Below are 14,962 nucleotides of genomic sequence, written 5' to 3' on the forward strand. Positions count from 1 at the left end.
ACCCTCCTAGGCCCTCCCCAGTATCCTCCCAGTGCCCCCACTACCCTCCTAGACCCTCCCCAGTGCCTCCCAGTGCTCCCAGTACCTTGCCAGAGTCCCCCACCAATAATTCCCACAACCCCCAGCATCCTCCCAGCACCCCCAGTACCCTGCCAGAGCCCCCCCCAACACTTCCATCAGCCCCCAGTACCCTCCTAGTGTCACCAGTACCCTCCTAGACCCTCCCCAGTACCCTCCCAGTGCCCCCAGTACCCTCCTAGACCCACCCCAGTGCCTCCCAGTGCCCCCCAGTCCCCGGAACTGGAGCGCTTTGGGTGACAACGGGCGGGGGGTGGGCACTGGGCGTACTGGGCCGCCTCCCCTCTTTGGTGAACCCCACCCGCCGCCGTTGCCCCTTTAAGAGGGGAGGGGGCCGCCCCGCCTCCTTTACCGGGAGGGGCGTGGCCGGGGCGGAGGAGGGGGCGTGGTTTGACTGAGAGGGCGGGGCCTGGCGGCGGAGGGGGCGTGGTCTGGCGGGAGGGGCGGGGCCGGGCGGGGCCGGGCGGGGCCGCGGGGCCGGGACCGGCCGGTCCTTCCCCCCCCCCCCCCCCCGCGCTCGCCCCCCCCCCCCCCTCGCCGCTACCGGAAGGGCCCGGCCCGGCCCCAGCGCGTCGCCGCCGCCAGCATGAGGTGAACGGGCGGGGGGGGGGCACCGGGAATAGACCGGGAATAGCGGGGTGGGGGGGGGCGCTGGGACCACCGGGAACCGGTAGTGGGGGTAACGGGGAGCACCGGGAACCGGTACTGGGGGCATTGGGGACACCGGGAACTGGTACTGAGGAGTGCTGGGAGCAGCGGGGGCACCGGGGAGGACCGGGAACCGGTACCGGGAGCACTGGGAGCACCGGGAACCGGTACTGGGAGCACGGGGAACCGGTACCGGGAACACTGGGGAGCCCCGGGAACCGGTACTGGGAGCACCGGGAGCACTGGGGAGCACTGGGAAGTGGTACCGGGAGCACTGGCGAGCACCGGGAACCGGTACTGGGAGCACTGGGAACCGGTACCGGGAGCACTGGGGAGCACCGTGAGCCGGTACCGGGAGCACTGGGAGCACTGGGAACCGGTACTGGGAGCACTGGGGAGCACCGGGAATCGGTACCGGGAGCAGCGGGAATTGGCACTGGGGAGCACTGGGAAGTGGTACTGGGAGCACCGGGAACCGGTACTGGGGAGCACTGGGAGCACCGGGAAGTGGTACCGGAAGGTACCGGGAGCACTGGGGAGTACCGGGAACCGGTACTGGGAGCACTGGGAGCACCAGGAATTGGCACTGGGGAGCACCGGGAACCGGTACTGGGAGCACTGGGAGCACCGGGAAGTGGTACCGGAAGGTACCGAGAGCACCGGGAGCTGTTACTGGGAGCACTGGGGAGCACCGGGAACTGGCACTGGGGGAAACCGGGAGCACTGGGAGTACCGGGAAGCCCCAGGAGTTGTTACTGGGAAGTACTGGGAGCTGGTACTGGGGGGGACTGGGGAGCGCCGGGAGCTCTTACTGGGCTAACTGGGAGCACTGGGAAGCACTGGGAGCTGCTACTGGCAGAACTGGGAAGCAACGGGAGCTCTTACTGGGGGAACTGGGAGTATGGGGAAGTCCCGGTAGCTGGTACTGGGGGAACTGGGGAGCACCGGGAGCTCCTACTGGGAGAACTGGGGAGCACTGGGAAGCACCGGGAGCTGGTACTGGGGGGGACTGGGGAGCACCCGTAGCTCTTTCTGGGGGAACTGGGAGCACTGGGAGTACCAGGAAGCATTGTGAGCTGGTACTGGGGGAACTGGGGAGCACCAGGAGCTCTTACTGGGGGAACTGGGAGCGCTGGGAATACTGGGAAGCATCGGGAGCTGGTACTGGGGGAATTGGGAGCACTGGGGAGTACTGGGAAGCACCGGGAGCTCTTACTGGGGGAACTGGGAGCACTGGGAAGCACTGGGAGCTGTTACTGCGGGAACTGGGAGTACCAGGAAGCATTGTGAGCTGTTACTGGGGGAACTGGGGAGCACCGGGAGCTGGTACTGGGGGAACTGGGGAGCACCGGGAGCTCTTACTGGGGGAACTGGGAGCACTGGGAAACACCGGGAGCTCTTACTGGAGGAACTGGGAGCACTGGGAAGCACTGGGAGCTGGTACTGGGGGAACTGGGGTGAACCGGGAGCTGGCGCTAGGGGGGAACTGGGAGTACTGAGGAGCACCGGGAGCTCTTACTGGGGGAATTGGGAGCACTGGGAAGCACTGGGAGCTGGTACTGGGGGAACTGGGGAGCAGCGGGAGCTGGTACTGGGGGAACTGGGAGTACTGGGGGGACCGGGAAGCCCCTGGAGCTGGTACTGGGGGAACTGGGGAGCAGCGGGAGCTGGTACTGGGGGAACTGGGAGTACTGGGGGGACCGGGAAGCCCCTGGAGCTGGTACTGGGGGAACTGGGGAGCACTGGGAGCTGGCAGTGGGGGAACTGGGAGCACTGGGGGGACCGGGAAGCCCCTGGAGCTGGTACTGGGAGAACTGGGGAGCACTGGGAGCTGGTACTGGGGGAACTGGGAGCACTGGGGAGTACTGGGAAGCACCGGGAGCTCTTACTGGGGGAACTGGGAGCACTGGGAAGCACTGGGGGCTGGTGCTGGGAGCACTGGGGAGCACTGGGAGCTGGTACTGGGGGAACTGGGAGCAGCGGGAGCCGCCCCGGCGATGGGCCCCCCCGTGAGAAGAGGAAGGAAAAGGGGGGGGGCGGGGGGGGGGGGGTTGGGGTGCCCTTGTGGTTTGGGTGGTGGGGGGGTGGGGGGGGGGGGAGGGCAGCGCCTATGGGTGCCCCACGGGTGTCCCAAAATTGGGGGGTGGGGGGTCCCCAAATTGGGGGGGGGGGGGGTCTGGCACCCAGGGGGTCTCACCCCATGGGGGGGGGGTCCCAGCACCCTGGGGGTCCCAAACCGGGGGGGGGGGGTGGGTCCCAGCACCCATAAGGTCCCACCACCCATAAGGTCCCACCCCATGGGGGGGTCCCAGCACCCTGGGGGTCCCAAACCGGGGGGGGGTCGGGTCCCAGCACCCATAAGGTCCCACCCCATGGGGGGGGTCCCCAACTTTGGGGGGGGGGGTGTGTGTCCTCAGACTGGGTGGGGTCCCAGCACCCTGGGGGTCCCAAACCGGGGGGGGGGGGTGTCCCAGCACCCATAAGGTCCCACCCCATGGGGGGGGGTCCCCAACTTTGGGGGGGGGGGGGGGTGTCCTCATACTGGGTGGGGTCCCAGCACCCTGGGGGTCCCAAACCGGGGGGGGGGGAGGGGTGTCCCAGAACCCTGGGGGTCCCCAAGCTTGGGGGGGGGGGGGGTGTCCTCAGACTGGGTGGGGTCCCAGCACCCTGGGGGTCCCAAACCGGGGGGGGGGGGGTGTCCCAGCACCCATAAGGTCCCACCCCATGGGGGGGGTCCCAGCACCCTGGGGGTCCCAAACCGGGGGTGGGGGGGGGTCCCAGCACTCTGGGGGTCCCCAAGCTTGGGGGGGGGGGGGTGTCCTCAGACTGGGTGGGGTCCCAGCACCCTGGGGGTCCCAAACCGGGGGGGGGTCGGGTCCCAGCACCCATAAGGTCCCACCCCATGGGGGGGGTCCCAAACCGGGGGGGGGGGGTCCCAGCACCCTGGGGGTCCCCAAGCTTGGGGGGGGGGGGGTGTCCTCAGACTGGGTGGGGTCCCAGCACCCTGGGGTGCCCAAACTGGGGGGGGGTCCAGCACCCCATGGGGGATGGGGGGGGGGGGGGTCCCAAGCTGGGCGGGGGTGCGGCACCCAGGGGGTGCCCGAACCGGGGGGGGGGGTGTGTCCCCCTGCCATGGGGTGTCATCTCTATGGGTTGGGGGGGGTTGGGGGGGGTTGGGGGGGTCCCCACCCACCGTTGCCCCCCCCCCGGCAGCGAGAGGGTGCTGTGCAGCGCCCGGGCCTGGGTGCTGCTGTACGACGAGAGCCAGCAGCAGTGGGTGGGGGCCGGGGGGGGCCCCCAGACCCCCAGCTGCGTCTGTCTCTACCACCGCCCCGGAGCCTTCCGCCTGGTGGGGCGCAGGATGCAGCCCGACCAGCAGGTGGGGTGGGGGGCACCCATGGGTGCTGGGGGGGGGGGGTGGGAGGGGGAGCATGGGGCAACCCATGGGTGCTGGGGGGGGGGGAATTGGGGCTGGGGGGGGGGGGGGGAATTGGGGGGGGGGGGGTTTGGAGCATGGGGGAACACCGGGGTTGGGGGGGGTAGGGGGGGAGCTATGGGGCACCCATGGGTGCAGGGGGGTTAGGGCCTCCCCAGTGCCCTCCCAGTACCCTCCTAGAGCCTTCCCAGTGCCCTCCCAGTGCCCCCAGTACCCTCCCAGACCCGCCCCAGTGCCCCCAGTGCCCTCCCAGACCCTCCCCAGTGCCCCCAGGACCCTCCCAGACCCTCCCCAGTACCCTCCCAGTGCCCCCAGTACCCTCCCCAGACCCTCCCCAGTGCCCTCCCAGTGCCCCCAATACCCTCCTAGACCCTCCCCAGTGTCCCCAGTACCCTCCTAGATCCTCTCCAGTATCCTCCCAGACCCTCCCCAGTACCCTCCCAGTTCCCCCAGGACCCTCCCAGACCCTCCCCAGTACCCTCCCAGTGCCCTCAGTACCCTCCCAGACCCTCCCCAGTGCTCCCAGGACCCTCCCAGACCCTCCCCCCCCAGTACCCTCCCAGACCCTCCCCAGTGCCCCCAGTACCCTCCTAGACCCTCTCCAGTATCCTCCCAGTGCCCCCAGTACCCTCCCAGACCCTCCCCAGTGCCCTCCCAGTGCCCCCAGTACCCTCCCAGACCCTCCCCAGTACCCTCCCAGTGCCCCCAGTACCCTCCCAGACCCTCCCCAGTACCCTCCCAGTGCCCCCAATACCCTCCCAGACCCTCCCCAGTGCCCCCAGTACCCTCCTAGATCCTCTCCAGTATCCTCCCAGTGCCCCCAGTACCCTCCCAGACCCTCCCCAGTACCCTCCCAGTTCCCCCAGGACCCTCCTAGACCCTCCCCAGTACCCTCCCAGTGCCCTCAGTACCCTCCCAGACCCTCCCCAGTGCTCCCAGGACCCTCCCAGACCCTCCCCCCCCAGTACCCTCCCAGACCCTCCCCAGTGCCCCCAGTACCCTCCTAGACCCTCTCCAGTATCCTCCCAGTGCCCCCAGTACCCTCCCAGACCCTCCCCTGTACCCTCCCAGTACCCCCAGTACCCTCCCAGACCCTCCCCAGTGTCCCCAGTACCCTCCTAGACCCTCTCCAGTATCCTCCCAGTGCCCCCAGTACCCTCCCAGACCCTCCCCAGTGCCCTCCCAGTGCCCCCAATACCCTCCTAGACCCTCCCCAGTGTCCCCAGTACCCTCCCAGACCCTCTCCAGTATCCTCCCAGTGCCCCCAGTACCCTCCCAGACCCTCCCCTGTACCCTCCCAGTACCCCCAGTACCCTCCCAGACCCTCCCCAGTGCCCCCAGTACCCTCCTAGTCCCTCTCCAGTATCCTCCCAGTGCCCCCAGTACCCTCCCAGACCCTCCCCAGTACCCTCCCAGTGCCCCCAATACCCTCCCAGACCCTCCCCAGTGCCCCCAGTACCCTCCTAGACCCTCTCCAGTATCCTCCCAGTGCCCCCAGTACCCTCCCAGTTTCCCCAGGACCCTCCTAGACCCTCCCCAGTACCCTCCCAGTGCCCCCAGTACCCTCCCAGACCCTCCCCAGTACCCTCCCAGTGCCCCCAGTACCCTCCCAGACCCTCCCCAGTGTCCCCAGTACCCTCCTAGACCCTCTCCAGTACCCTCCCAGTGCCCCCAGTACCCTCCCAGACCCTCCCCAGTGCCCCCAGTACCCTCCTAGACCCTCTCCAGTATCCTCCCAGTGCCCCCAGTACCCTCCCAGACCCTCCCCAGTACCCTCCCAGTGCCCCCAATACCCTCCCAGACCCTCCCCAGTGCCCCCAGGACCCTCCTAGACCCTCCCCAGTACCCTCCCAGTGCCCCCAGTACCGTCCCAGACCCTCCCCAGTGCTCCCAGGACCCTCCCAGACCCTCCCCAGTAGCCTCCCAGTGATCCCATTACCCTCCCAGACCCTCCCCAGTGCCCCCAGTACCCTCCTAGACCCTCTCCAGTATCCTCCCAGTGCCCCCAGTACCCTCCCAGACCCTCACCAGTACCCTCCCAGTGCCCCCAGTACCCTCCCAGACCCTCCCCAGTGCCCCCAGTACCCTCCCAGACCCTCCCCAGTACCCTCCCAGTGCCCCCAGTACCCTCCCAGACCCTCCCCAGTGCCCCCAGTACCCTCCTAGACCCTCTCCAGTATCCTCCCAGTGCCCCCAGTACCCTCCTAGACCCTTTCCAGTATCCTCCCAGTGCCCCCAGTACCCTCCCAGACCCTCCCTAGTGCCCTCCCAGTGCCCCCAATACCCTCCTAGACCCTCCCCAGTGTCCCCAGTACCCTCCTAGACCCTCTCCAGTATCCTCCCAGTGCGCCCAGGACCCTCCTAGACCCTCTCCAGTATCCTCCCAGTGCCCCCAGTACCCTCCCAGACCCTCCCCTGTACCCTCCCAGTACCCCCAGTACCCTCCCAGACCCTCCCCAGTGCCCCCAGTACCCTCCTAGACCCTCTCCAGTATCCTCCCAGTGCCCCCAGTACCCTCCCAGACCCTCCCCAGTACCCTCCCAGTGCCCCCAATACCCTCCCAGACCCTCCCCAGTGCCCCCAGTACCCTCCCAGTTTCCCCAGTACCCTCCCAGACCCTCCCCAGTACCCTCCCAGTGACCCCAGGACCCTCCTAGACCCTCCCCAGTACCCTCCCAGTGCCCCCAATACCCTCCCAGACCCTCCCCAGTGCCCCCAGTACCCTCCTAGACCCTCTCCAGTATCCTCCCAGTGCCCCCAGTACCCTCCCAGTTTCCCCAGGACCCTCCTAGACCCTCCCCAGTACCCTCCCAGTGCCCCCAGTACCCTCCCAGACCCTCCCCAGTACCCTCCCAGTGCCCCCAGTACCCTCCCAGACCCTCCCCAGTGTCCCCAGTACCCTCCTAGACCCTCTCCAGTACCCTCCCAGTGCCCCCAGTACCCTCCCAGACCCTCCCCAGTGCCCCCAGTACCCTCCTAGACCCTCTCCAGTATCCTCCCAGTGCCCCCAGTACCCTCCCAGACCCTCCCCAGTACCCTCCCAGTGCCCCCAATACCCTCCCAGACCCTCCCCAGTGCCCCCAGGACCCTCCTAGACCCTCCCCAGTACCCTCCCAGTGCCCCCAGTACCGTCCCAGACCCTCCCCAGTGCTCCCAGGACCCTCCCAGACCCTCCCCAGTAGCCTCCCAGTGATCCCATTACCCTCCCAGACCCTCCCCAGTGCCCCCAGTACCCTCCTAGACCCTCTCCAGTATCCTCCCAGTGCCCCCAGTACCCTCCCAGACCCTCCCCAGTACCCTCCCAGTGCCCCCAGTACCCTCCCAGACCCTCCCCAGTGCCCCCAGTACCCTCCCAGACCCTCCCCAGTACCCTCCCAGTGCCCCCAGTACCCTCCTAGACCCTCCCCAGTACCCTCCCAGTGCCCCCAATACCCTCCCAGACCCTCCCCAGTGCCCCCAGTACCCTCCTAGACCCTCTCCAGTATCCTCCCAGTGCCCCCAGTACCCTCCTAGACCCTTTCCAGTATCCTCCCAGTGCCCCCAGTACCCTCCCAGACCCTCCCCAGTGCCCTCCCAGTGCCCCCAATACCCTCCTAGACCCTCCCCAGTGTCCCCAGTACCCTCCTAGACCCTCTCCAGTATCCTCCCAGTGCGCCCAGGACCCTCCTAGACCCTCTCCAGTATCCTCCCAGTGCCCCCAGTACCCTCCCAGACCCTCCCCTGTACCCTCCCAGTACCCCCAGTACCCTCCCAGACCCTCCCCAGTGCCCCCAGTACCCTCCTAGACCCTCTCCAGTATCCTCCCAGTGCCCCCAGTACCCTCCCAGACCCTCCCCAGTACCCTCCCAGTGCCCCCAATACCCTCCCAGACCCTCCCCAGTGCCCCCAGTACCCTCCTAGACCCTCTCCAGTATCCTCCCAGTGCCCCCAGTACCCTCCCAGTTTCCCCAGTACCCTCCCAGACCCTCCCCAGTACCCTCCCAGTGACCCCAGGACCCTCCTAGACCCTCCCCAGTACCCTCCCAGTGCCCCCAATACCCTCCCAGACCCTCCCCAGTGCCCCCAGTACCCTCCTAGACCCTCCCCAGTACCCTCCCAGTGCCCCCAGGACCCTCCCAGACCCTCCCCAGTACCCTCCCAGTGACCCCAGGACCCTCGCAGACCCTCCCCAGTACCCTCCCATTTCCCCCAGGACCCTCCCAGACCCTCCCCAGTGCCCCCAGGGCCCTCCTAGACCCTCCCCAGTACCCTCCCAGTTCCCCCAGGACCCTCCCAGACCCTCCCCAGTACCCTCCCAGTGACCCCAGGACCCTCCCAGACCCTCCCCAGTACCCTCCCAGTTCCCCCAGGACCCTCCCAGACCCTCCCCAGTGCCCCCAGGGCCCTCCTAGACCCTCCCCAGTACCCTCCCAGTTCCCCCAGGACCCTCCCAGACCCTCTCCAGTATCCTCCCAGTGCCACCAGTACTGTCCCAGACCCTCCCCAATGCCCCCAGGACCCCCCTAGACCCTCTCCAGTACCCTCCCAGTGCCCCCAGTACCCTCCCAGACCCTCCCCAGTGCCCTCCCAGTGCCCCCAATACCCTCCTAGACGCTCCCCAGTGTCCCCAGTACCCTCCTAGACCCTCTCCAGTACCCTCCCAGTGCCCCCAGTACCCTCCCAGTGCCCCCAGTACCCTCCCAGACCCTCCCCAGTGCCCCCAGTACCCTCCCAGACCCTCCCCAGTACCCTCCCAGTGCCCCCAGGACCCTCCCAGACCCTCCCCAGTACCCTCCCAGTGCCCCCAATACCCTCCTAGACCCTCCCCAGTGTCCCCAGTACCCTCCTAGACCCTCTCCAGTATCCTCCCAGTGCCCCCAGTACCCTCCTAGACCCTCCCCAGTGCCCCCAGTACCCTCCTAGACCCTCTCCAGTATCCTCCCAGTGCCCCCAGTACCCTCCCAGACCCTCCCCAGTACCCTCCCAGTTCCCCCAGGACCCTCCCAGACCCTCTCCAGTACCCTCCCAGTGCCCCCAGTACCCTCCCAGACCCTCCCCAGTGCCCCCAGTACCCTCCTAGACCCTCTCCAGTATCCTCCCAGTGCCCCCAGTACCCTCCCAGACCCTCCCCAGTACCCTCCCAGTTCCCCCAGGACCCTCCCAGACCCTCCCCAGTACCCTCCCAGTGCCCTCAGTACCCTCCCAGACCCTCCCCAGTGCCCTCCCAGTGCCCCCAATACCCTCCCAGACCCTCCCCTGTACCCTCCCAGTGCCCCCAGTACCCTCCCAGACCCTCCCCAGTGCCCTCCCAGTGCCCCCAGTACCCTCCCAGACCCTCCCCAGTGCCCTCCCAGTGCCCCCAGTACCCTCCCAGACCCTCCCCAGTACCCTCCCAGTGCCCCCAGTACCCTCCTAGACCCTCCCCAGTGTCCCCAGTACCCTCCTAGACCCTCTCCAGTACCCTCCCAGACCCTCCCCAGTATCCTCCCAGTGCCCCCAGTACCCTCCCAGACCCTCCCCAGTGCCCCCAGGACCCTCCCAGACCCTCCCCAGTACCCTCCCAGTGCCCCCCCCACCCACCGGTTCCCCTCCCCCCGCCCCCCCCAGGTGGTGCTGAACTGCCCGCTGGGGCGGGGGCTGCGTTACGGCCAGGCCACCCCCCAGTTCCACCAGTGGCGGGAGGGGCGGCGGCTGTGGGGGCTCAGCTTCGCCGCCCCCCCCGAGGCCGCCCGCTTCGCCGCCGCCGTCCTGCGGGCGCTGCGGGCCCTGGAGGAGGGTGAGTTTTGTGGGTTTTTTTTTTTTTTTTTTTTGGGGGGGGGGGGGGGGGCTTGACACCCCCCACGCCCCCCCCATGGAATCAATTTGTGGGTGTCGTTCCCCCCCCCCCCAAAAAAAAACAAGGCACCCCACTGTCATGGCCGGACGCCGAGACGGAGGAGGCCGAGCAGCCGGAGAGGTGTGGGGGGGGGGACACCCCCAAATTAGGGGTGCTGGGGGGGGGGGGGCAACATGGTGGGGGGGTGCTGGGGTGGGGGATCCCCAAATTAGGGGTGCTGGGGGGGACACACACCTCCAAATTAGGGGTGCTGGGGGGGGTGGCACCATGGTGGGGGGGTGCTGAGGGGGACACCCCCCCAAATTAGGGGTGCTGGGGGGGGGCAACATGGTGGGGGGATGGTGGGGGGGTCCCTTGTCCTTGGGGGGGGGAGGCACCGTGGTGGGGTGCTGGGGGGGGGGGGCCCACCTCCAAATTAGGGGTGCTGGGGGGGGGTGGTACCATGGTGGGGGGGTGCTGAGGGGGACACCCCCCCCAAATTAGGGGTGCTGGGGGGGGGGCAACGTGGTGGGGGGGTGCTGGGGTGGGGGATCCCCAAATTAGGGGTGCTGGGGGGGACACACACCTCCAAATTAGGGGTGCTGGGGGGGGGGCAATGTGGTGGGCGGGTGCTGAGGGGGACACCCCCCCTAAATTAGGGGCACTGGGGGGGGCCAACATGGTGGGGGGGTGCTGGGGTGGGGGATCCCCAAATTAGGGGTGCTGGGGGGGACACACACCTCCAAATTAGGGGTGCTGGGGGGGGGGCAACATGGTGGGGGGATGCTGGGGGGGTCCCTTGTCCTTGGGGGGGGAGGCCCCACCTCCAAATTAGGGGTGCTGGGGGGGGGCAACATGGTGGGGGGTTGCTGGGGGGGTCCCCGTGTCCCTGGGGGGGGGAGGCACTGTGGTGGGGTGCTGGGGGGGGGGCCCACCTCCAAATTAGGGGTGCTGGGGGGGGGGCAACGTGGTGGGGGGGTGCTGAGGGGGACACCCCCCCCAAATTAGGGGTACTGGGGGGGGGGCAACATGGTGGGGGGGTGCTGGGGTGGGGGATCCCCAAATTAGCGGTGCTGGGGGGGACACCCCCCCCAAATTAGGGGTGCTGGGGGGGGGGCAACATGGTGAGGGGATGCTGGGGGGGTCCCTTGTCCTTGGAGGGGGGGAGGCCACCTCCAAATTAGGGGTGCTGGGGGGGGGCAACATGGTGGGCGGGTGCTGGGGGGGGTCCCCGTGTCCTTTGGGGGGGGGAGGGCCCACCTCCAAATTAGGGGTGCTGGGGGGGGTGGCACCATGGTGGGGGGGTGCTGAGAGGGACCCCCCCCCCAAATTAGGGGTGCTGGGGGGGGGGCAACGTGGTGGGGGGGTGCTGGGGTGGGGGATCCCCAAATTAGGGGTGCTGGGGGGGGCAACATGGTGGGGGGGTGCTGGGGGGGGGTCCCCGTGTCCTTGGGGGGGGGGAGGCACCGTGGTGGGGTGCTGAGGGGGGGGGCCACCTCCAAATTAGGGGTGCTGGGGGGGGTGGCACCATGGTGGGGGGTGCTGAGGGAGACACCCCCCAAATTAGGGGTACTGGGGGGGGGCCAACATGGTGGGGGGATGCTGGGTGGGGGGTCCCCGTGTCCTTGGGGGGGGGAGGCACCGTGGTGGGGTGCTGGGGGGGGGCCCCACCTCCAAATTAGGGGTGCTGGGGGGGGGTGGCACCATGGTGGTGGGGTGCTGAGGGGGACACCCCCCCAAATTAGGGTGCTGGGGGTGGGCAACGTGGTGGGGGGGTGCTGGGGTGGGGGATCCCTAAATTAGGGGTGCTGGGGGGGACACACACCTCCAAATTAGGGGTGCTGGGGGGGGCAACATGGTGGGGGGATGCTGGGGGGGGTCCCCGTGTCCTTGGAGGGGGGGGAGGCACCGTGGTGTGGTGCTGGGGGGGGGGAGGGCACCTCCAAATTAGGGGTGCTGGGGGGGGGGGCAACGTGGTGGGGGGGTGCTGAGGGGGACACCCCCCAAATTAGGGGTACTGGGGGGGGGGGCAACATGGTGGGGGGGTGCTGGGGTGGGGGATCCCAAATTAGGGGTGCTGGGGGGGACACACACCTCCAAATTAGGGTGCTGGGGGGGGCAACATGGTGGGGGGATGCTGGGGGGGGGTCCCCGTGTCCTTGGGGGGGGGGAGGCACCGTGGTGGGGTGCTGAGGAGGGGGGGCCACCTCCAAATTAGGGGTGCTGGGGGGGCAACGTGGTGGGGGGGTGCTGAGGGGGACACCCCCCCTAAATTAGGGGTGCTGGGGGGGGGCAACGTGGTGGGGGGGTGCTGGGGGGGTCCCCGTGTCCTTGGGGAGGGAGGGGGGGCACCTCCAAATTAGGGGTGCTGGGGGGGGAGGGGATCCCTATGTCGTGGGGGGGGGCCATGGGTGCTGGGGGGGGGGAGGTCCCATGCCATGGGGGGGTGGGGGGGGTGTCCCGTGCCGTGGGGGGGGTGCTGACCCTTCCTCCCCCCCCCCCCCCCCAGGCAGGCGCCGGAGGAGCCCGAGCGCCGGGTGGCGGCCGCAGGTGGGTGCCGGGGGGGCCCCCAAACCCGCCCCCCCCCCCCCCCAAACCCTTTTGATGCGGGGGGGGGGCCCTTCAGACCCATCCCCCCCCCCCCAAACCCCCCTTTTTTTTCTCTCCCCCCAACCCAGGCACCCAGGCTGCACCCACTGGAGGCCCCCCCCCACCCCCTGGCCCCCCGCCTTCAACCCCGGGGCCCCCGCCTCCGCCGCCCCCCCCGGGACCCCCCCCAGCTACGGGGGTTCCCCCGGCTCCCCCTTTACCGGGGGGGGCCGGTTCTGGGGGGGGGTCCGGGGGGGGTTCCGGCTTCGCCGCCGCCATCGCGGGGGCCAAACTCAGGAAAGTCAAGGTGAGGGGCACAAATTTGAGGGGGGGGGGGGGGAATAATTCTGGGGGGGGGGACGACAGACACTCAGCATCACCCCCCCCCCTTTTTTTTTCCCCAGCAGGACGAAGCGGGGGGGGCCCCCCCTGCGCCCCCCAAGGGTGAAGCCGCCCGGGGTGGGGGTGGGGGGGAGCCGGGGGGGGGTTGATGGAGGAGATGAGCGCCATGCTGGCCCGACGGTGAGGATGGGGGGGGGGGATGTGTGAAAAATGAGGGGGGGGGGCACCCCTTTGCCCCCCCTGACCCCTCTCCTTCCCCCCCCCCCCCCCCAGAGGAAAGCCACCCTGCAGCCAAAGAGGGACGAAGATGTCACCAGCGTGAGTCTGCCCCCCCCACCAAAATATCACTTTTTTGGGGTGGGGGGGCCTCCATTGGGGGGTGCCCCCCCTCCGTGTCCTCTCCCCCCAACGTCACCATTCATCACCCCCCCCCCCCTCCCCCGTGTCGCCATTTCCCCCCCCCTCCCCCCGCCACGACCCCTCTCTCTGCAGGAGGAGGCGGAGGCGGGCACTAGGACCCCGGGGCAGCCCGCCGGTGAGTGAGCGCGGCGGGGGGAGGGACTACAACTCCCAGCGTGCCCCTCGGCCCGCCTCCGCGGCGGGGCATGCCGGGAAATGTAGTTCGGCGGGCGGGGGGGGAGCCTTTAGGGGGCTCCTGGAGGGGAAAGGGGGGGATTTTTGCGGGGAGGGGGATTTTTGGGGCCCCCCCCCCCGCCTCAGCCGCTGCCCTCCTCTCCCCACAGAGACCCTGCGGAGGCCCTGGGAGAAAGCCAGCTCCACGCTGCCCAGGTGGGATGGGGGGGTTGGAGGAGGGGGGTGTGGGGTGTGTGTCTATGGGGCTGGAGGGTGGGTTTGGGGCGGGGGGGGCAGGGTCTGCGGGGGGGGGGTTTGGGGGAGTGGAGGGAGGGGGTTTGGGGGGGATCCGGGGACTGGAGGGGGGGGGTTTTGGGGGGGTCAAAAGGCTGGAGGGGGGGTTTAGGGCGGGTCCAGGGGATTTTGGCGGGGGTCCAGGGGCTGGAGGGAGATTTTGGGGGGGTCCAGAGGCTGCAGAGGGTTTGGGGGGGGCCCCCAACTTATTTCTGTGTGTCCCCCCCCCCACCGCCAGGATGAAGTCATCCGTACCGGCTGCCCCCCCCGACCCCCCCGGCCCCACTGAGGAGCCCGACCTGGAGCGAATCAAACAGGTACCGGGTTTTTGGGGGGGAGGGGGGAAATCTGGGGGTGGGGGGGGGGGCCTGGAGGGGGGTGTGTGTCCCCAAATCCCCTCATGCTGTGCCCCCCCCTTCCCCCCCCCCCCCAGGAGCTGCTGGAGGAGGTGCGGAGGGAGCTGCAGAAGATGAAGGAGGAGATCATCGAAGGTGGGGGGGGCCATGGGTCAAAGGCGGGGGGCCATGGGGCAAGGGGGGGCCATGGGGCAAGGGGGGGGGCATTTGGAGGGGGTTACGGGGCAAGGGGGGGTTATGGTGCGTTGGGGGGGAGGGTTATGGGGCACTGAAGGGAGCTTATGGGGCAAGGGGGGGGCATGGGCCAAGGGGGGAACATTTAGGGGGGGCCTTATGGGGCACTGGGGGGGGGTATGGGGCACTGAGGGGGGGGCTTACGGGGCACTGGGGGGGATATGGGGCACTGAGGGGGGGCTTATGGGGCAAGGGGGGAGCCATGGGGCAAGGGGGGGCATTTGAGGGGGGGTTATGGGGCAACTGGGGGCAGCTTATGGGGCATTGAGGGGGGCTTATGGGGCAAGGGGGGAGTTATGGGGCAAAGGGGGGGGAGACATAATTGTGTGACCCCCCCCCCAATTATGCCTTTCCCCCCCCCCCCCCCCCCAGTGTTCGTACAGGAGCTGCGGAAGCGAAGCACCCCCTAAACCCCCCCCCCCCAACAGCACCCCCCATATGAGGGGAGGGTCCCCCCACTTACCCCCCCCACACCCCCACAACCCCCCCTTAATTCACTAAGGCTGTGCCTTACCGGCTGGGGGGGGGTGGGCCACCGCCACCCCCCGCACTGTGCCCCCACCCCACCCCCACCCCCTTTCTTTATTCTCGGGGGGGGGGGGGGGGGGGGGAAACAAC

The 14,962-nt window shown here is 69.2% G+C and overlaps 1 protein-coding gene across 1 annotated transcript; it reads left to right on the plus strand.

The window, feature by feature from the left end:
* Positions 1-592: 592 nt before the first annotated feature.
* LOC141736752 (vasodilator-stimulated phosphoprotein-like) lies at positions 593-14,755 on the plus strand (the record flags this gene model as incomplete). Its single annotated transcript, XM_074571319.1, is given in 13 exon segments — positions 593-669; positions 3,940-4,105; positions 9,749-9,917; positions 10,043-10,097; positions 12,466-12,506; positions 12,635-12,672; positions 12,674-12,852; positions 12,950-13,067; positions 13,160-13,205; positions 13,631-13,676; positions 13,993-14,071; positions 14,188-14,245; positions 14,717-14,755. Coding segments are annotated over 13 exon segments (1,110 nt in total), but the record flags the coding sequence as incomplete, so codon positions are not given.
* Between the last annotated feature and the right edge of the window lie 207 nt (positions 14,756-14,962).

This window comes from Larus michahellis, unplaced genomic scaffold (genome assembly GCF_964199755.1).
Source record: "Larus michahellis unplaced genomic scaffold, bLarMic1.1 SCAFFOLD_393, whole genome shotgun sequence".
Taxonomy (NCBI): domain Eukaryota; kingdom Metazoa; phylum Chordata; class Aves; order Charadriiformes; family Laridae; genus Larus; species Larus michahellis.